Genomic DNA, 6,000 nt, shown 5'->3' with positions numbered 1-6,000 from the left:
TTTCCCTAAACCAATGTCATACTGTACCTACAAACACATCATACAGTACAGAAAACAATAGTAGAAGGTTAAAGGACACAGTCAGGCTAAATGTTTCACCAAAAGAAGTTTGTTAAGTTTTTAATCTTTGAACAACTGATGTACAATTCAAGATTTAGACATTTTCTAGTTACCAGCCTATTGAAACATGTCAATGATTATTGTCAGGGATACAAACTCATATGCTAGTCAGTCATAACAGGTGTTATATTTTATATTAAATGTGTTATATACTATCTCTTATATATCCATGAAATGTTCTTGGGATGTGCTTTCTGTATTACAGGCAGCTTAACATTTATTTAGAAACATTTATACTGAATTACCTTATTTCTGTAAATTTGAATATTCCATTTGCAAAGGTTTTGCCTAATTTAAGCAAAATAGCATAAAACTGTGAATTTAGCTGACAGGTGAGTAGTTTGCTTTCCTGTAGCCTAATGTGGGTGCTGGGTATGGGAACCATTATAGGCTACTGTTCATTTACTCATAATGACCTTAAGTCTAGCTGGTTAAAAGTAACTGCAAAAATGCGCAAAAACCTCAGTATTGCAATTTGTTTACAGACACGTTTGGAAATATTGTGTTATCTAATCCAATAAAACGGACCACAGTGAATAATAGCGTTTTGTATTATGATTTTTATTTTTCATGACTTCATGAGAAAGTACACATCACAGGTAACAGAGTTCAAATTAAAGCGTAGTCTACGTGCGCACATTGACCTCACCTCCACATTTCGCGCCAGCACGCCGCGTGTGTATCAGATTCAGAACTGCGTCGAGCTCCACAAAGCGAGGAACAGCAATAAACAGTGAAATCCCACACTAAAAGGTTTGACAACACACATTTAAATGACTCTACTCAACTATGTCCACATTCGACAATAACAGAGACACTGACATGAGCTTTTCAATTCCATGTCCAAAATTTCCTCAACGAAAATGTAAAAATGCACGAAACAATATATATATATATATATATATATATTGTGTTTTTAATGGCAGATGTGTTTTTTTCCTAGACACAGCCCAGACAAAAATGACATCTAAAAAGCAGAGTTTACTGAGAGAGGCGTCTCATCAAATCATTGCAGGTGGATCAGCAGGTAAGAGGAACAAACTTTCTTTCATAATCCACAAACTTTGTTTACGAAATCAGTACGTTAGCATCTCGCGCTGCTGTTGCACGTGTAGCGCCTGTACTACCTCCCAAAACTGCGTTTGCTGTGCAATGCACTCCTCTCCAGATGCATGACGAGTATATTGTTGTATAAAAGACAGAAATGTTGTTGATAGTGATTTTAAAGACGATAGTTTGAAAGAATTCTTCAACCGGATGTGTAGCGGAGTTTGATGCATGTACGTGCACGGAAAAAAGTTCCGTTTACAAGTAGTTCCGTTTAAGTTTAATGCGCATCTTTCTTTGCTTAAAGAGCAAGTTCGTTTAATAAGATATTATGAACGTATGAGAATATAGTTTTAGTTTACACACAGTATGTTTTTGGGGTTTATGAAGGCCGTTTATTTCTGGCTACGTGGATATAATAAAATCTGATATAATGTTTCAGATTTTTCATAAGATTTTATGGGCGTCATACTCCGTGTTTCCCCAATCATGGTTTTGTTAAATATATTAAAAGACAAGCAGTTTCTTTCTGATTGTGTAGACAAATGTGTGCATCTCTTTATGATAATTTTTTGTCTGAGTAAACATTTGTATAACGTTACCGTTTGCCGTTGCTCGCAAATTCTATATTTTATCCCAATCTATTCTGTCATGAGAAACATTTATGGACTTCAGTACCGTTGTGGTGCCAAAAAAAGATTGGCTGCCAGATTATGACACCCAGTGGCGTGTTTACCATTTTGGGGGCCCTTAGCATAGTCCAAGAACCAGGGCCCCCCATGCCCCAGCAATGCCCAAGGTTTTTCAATTGAATTGCACAACAATAATATTCAGTATATAGAATTAAGTGATATATATATATATATATATATATATATATATATATATATATATATATATATATAATTCACGCCCCTCTCAGATATATCTTTTGCTTGCAAATGTATTATATGATTTATTCAAAACAATGTAATTAATACTGCAACTTCAGTGTCTGACATCTTACTAAAAAAACTAAATGAGGAGAAAGAGATAAAGATTTATACTGATCTAACAAACTGAACTAACAAACACCAGCAAACAACATTGTAAGTTGGTTATGGCTTGAATTTATGGATGAGAATCACATAACTCATGTTCATATTGCAAAAACAAACTTACTGTGAGATACAACAAGCATATAGACTAGAAATACACTAAAGATGAGATTTTAATGATGAAATACAGAATATTATTTATGTATTTTCGACGTAATTTAAACCCCTGCGTGGTGTCTTTGTCATGTTTATACCTGTACGAGTGTGGAGCAAAAGATGCGTGTCACTGATTAAACCAAACCACCAATCACAGGTGTGAAGCCCAAAGTCTTTAAAGTAAACTTGACCATCGAGTGAATGTTGTGCAGTTACAAGGGCACAGAGAGAGTCGAGCGAGCGCTCATTCCAGCATTTGTGTGGCTGCATTTGTGTGCGCTGAGCAGAGGTGCGCTGTCCCGTAGAGTTTCGCGTATGAAGTAGCCTATATATGCCCTCGCGAGGATGCGCGCAAATATTATTCTGAGTGCATACTCGCACATCTCTCGCTCGCGCATGCTTTATCCGTACCTTAGATTTGGGTCTGAATAAACGTAACATACTTTCGCACACATTGTGGCCAGTAGGGGGCCCCCCAAGCCCGCGTGGCCCCACGCAATTGCATGGTTTGCAAACACGCCACTTATGACACCTCACATTACCCAGTATGGTTAGATTTAGTAAGCAGAAGTCATTGGCCGTTTCTCAATCCGAAGGCTGCAGCTGCCGGAGGTCGCATTTCTAGACTGCATACGTCATTCTTATTTCTTGTTTTAGAATGTTAACAATTCTTATTTCAGAATGTTAACAATTAGTACATTGACAATTTTACAATCTTACTTAATCGTAACTTGTTGTAATAGCCTTATAACTTGCGAATGTAATGCTTAGTTAACTTAAAAGGTATAGCGGAAGATTTTACCTAATTATTTAAAAGAACCACCTCTCCACATTTTTAAAAAAATGCACACGCGCAACACTCTACCTCCTCTCGAGAGGGAACGCCTGTTAAACGCGTGCACGAGAGCATTATTCTCTTCACTCTGGTTACAAGTTGCTGTTGGCATGTTTACCGTGTCTGTGCAGTTCGTGACTTGTGCCAAGGCTAGCATCGCTAATCATAGCTTACATCAACTTTTACTAGCAGTGATTTTAAACGGATTTCTCCAAATAGCATGACAAAATGTACCTTTCCAGTAGAAACTTCGCGTGGGAAGCCCAACCTGTCCTATTACCTCACGCAAGCGTGTGAAATAGTCTCTTATAAACACTCTGGTCTTGTTTCTTTCTTCATAGTCCTTTCTCTTCTTGTCATACAATTCGTAGACACTTTTTCTCTTGCGACCCTCAGACATTTAGAAAAAAACACAGTTGAAACCGTAGCACAACACACATATACACGTGAAAGTGCGCATTTGCAAAAAGCGAACCTAGGGACGAGCACGTACGATGGTATACGTCAACATATCATCAGAATGATTGACATCTGGGATGACCAATAATCTAGATGATCCACCCGGAAAAAGAAAATCTTCCGCTATACCTTTAAATAAACCGGGCTTGATGACGTATGCAGCCTGCATATGCGACCTACGCAAAGTGCAGCCTTCGGATTGAGAAATGGCCATAATCTGGCAGGAATTCAAAAGTCGACCCAACCAGGGGCATAGTTTCCGAGAGGATACTGGGGGGAAACTAGCAATTGCAATCATCCCCCAATATTTTTACAGTGATTAATGAAAACAACCCCCAAAGTTTAGACCAAATCCTTGGGCACAACACCGGGTCTTCTTATCATAGCAGCAAGATGAAAATAAATCTTCCAAGACCTTACTGTGAATACTTCATCACATTTAGTAATCACCTGGTCTCCCCCCCATCTCTCTCTCTCTCTCTCTCTCTCTCTCTCTCTCTCTCTCTCTCTCTCTCTCTCTCTCTCTCTCTCTCTCTCTCTCTCTCTCTCTCTTTCACACTTTCTTTGTGGCTGTCTGTCCTTACGTCCCAAAACTCAGTGTTATTAACCCCCACCCTCACAAAAATCACACCTTTGCACTTGTCACATCCCCTCCAGCAGCCTGTTAATGAGGCTGGGGAGTGAGCAAAGTTAATTGATGTGCTGGTCGCATTAGCTTTGGTCTATGCTTGCTTTTTTCCAGCCCTGGCCTGTTTTAGTTTTCTAGACGTCCTAAAAAGCCTTTCATTATTTTTAAAGAACGCAAATGTTAATGTCGCCTCTGTGCGTGTGTGTTTAATATATCCTACTAGGACTCATTTGATTTTACAACCTTTCTATTCAAACATACTGTGCTGAAAAATTGGACATGTGTTTTAAACCTGATATTCTTCAGTTTGTTGATTCAATAGTTTTATAGACTACCACAAGGGGGAAGCATTGTACTTGACTTTTTTAATGTTCAGTGGACATTCTTCTATTGAAGTACCCTTAAAAGCAGGTTTTTCTGTGGTCTTGTGCAAATGTTACCATCATCCTAAATCCATTTGTTGTAAAGCTGTAACATTTTTGTGCAATCTGTATGTGAAAAACATCAATCAAGTACAATGAAAGAAACAATGGACAGAAGACACAATAATTATTTCAAATTACCCCATGAGTCTTAAAAAATTACTTTTGTAAACATCTACTTTGTCCTTCACATGTGTTTTTGCCTTTGCCTCTATAATCAATTTACTTATTAATCAAATCCTGATGGGGAATGTGACTGCTTTTTAGGATTTACAGACTAGCCTTTTATTTAGGAAATTAAGAAATACTGCATATGTTACTATTACTTTCAAAAGAAATAGGGCAATTCTAAAATTTGTACAAAATTGGACTAAATACATTCGGCAGGATATTGCAAACCTTCCCCAATTTCAAAGTCTCCTTTCTACAGGGAACTTATTTTCTTTTCATCATTTATCTCCGATTTAGCCAGAAGGTCCGGAAAAATGGTCAGATGTTACCCAAAGTGTTTTTGGTATTGATTTCCGCTCTCTGCCCCTGTTATACCGAGTAATTTGGTAAGATTTACACAAAAATGTTTTAGTTATGATTAGTTTCTGTGTAAACGTATCCGCCGACTGCAAATGGACTGTGACGAGAAAAGACAGACAGCCTAAGTATAATTGAACTCAGCCCACCCCTCCACAGCAGACCCTCACTTAAAACACACTCAGGCGCTCTCTTTCTAATCGCTTCGAATCTGTGAAAGAAGGTTTGGGCAGCGTTAAACAAATACATTCGTGTAGTGTTGATCGGGAGGAACAAGAAAAGAGTCAAAGATGAATAAATAAATAATGGCAATTGAGAAGGGGCTGCCTGGGAGGAATTAGATGTCTGCCGTTTCCTATCCGGCCCACGATTGGCCGCTACAATCAGAGCCGAATTAGGCCTAATATTTATTTCCAGAAACAATTGTACATGATTCAACAGGGCTTTGATTGAGCTCCACAAGGACATGTTGTGGACAGATGTTTAGATGACCTCATGTTTGAAGTAATGTTGATTTTGGAGGTTGCTTCTCCGAGCCTCTAAATCGCCTTTTACATTTACACACCCATATACAGACACGCACGCACGCACGCATGTCTTCTGCTGCACACGTTCAAGATTCAGTTTTTTTGTCACTTGACACATTTCAATTACAATTTTCGGATGATAATTATGTAATCATTCAGTAACACACACACACACGAAACACCAGTGCGTTTGTAGTATGCTAGAAAACCGTTCTTGAAATGGAGCAAAAAATGCAATTAA

General features: G+C 38.2%; 1 protein-coding gene across 2 annotated transcripts in view; it reads left to right on the top strand.

Moving 5' to 3' along the window:
• The first annotated feature begins 715 nt into the window (after positions 1-715).
• LOC129417592 (mitochondrial 2-oxodicarboxylate carrier) overlaps positions 716-6,000 on the top strand; it is a 149,680-nt gene continuing 144,395 nt past the window's right edge. For both annotated transcript variants that reach the window (XM_055172408.2, XM_055172407.2), the window contains exons 1-2: positions 716-873; positions 1,064-1,147. In XM_055172408.2, coding sequence (XP_055028383.1) covers positions 1,081-1,147 — 67 coding nt within the window. In that variant the 5' untranslated portion in view covers positions 716-873; positions 1,064-1,080. The remainder of the gene's footprint in view (positions 874-1,063; positions 1,148-6,000) is intronic.

The sequence above is a fragment of the Misgurnus anguillicaudatus genome, chromosome 7 (genome assembly GCF_027580225.2).
Source record: "Misgurnus anguillicaudatus chromosome 7, ASM2758022v2, whole genome shotgun sequence".
Classification (NCBI taxonomy): Eukaryota; Metazoa; Chordata; class Actinopteri; order Cypriniformes; family Cobitidae; genus Misgurnus; species Misgurnus anguillicaudatus.
Note: the sequence above shows the minus strand (reverse complement) of the source record. Positions and strands in the feature narration are given on the sequence as shown.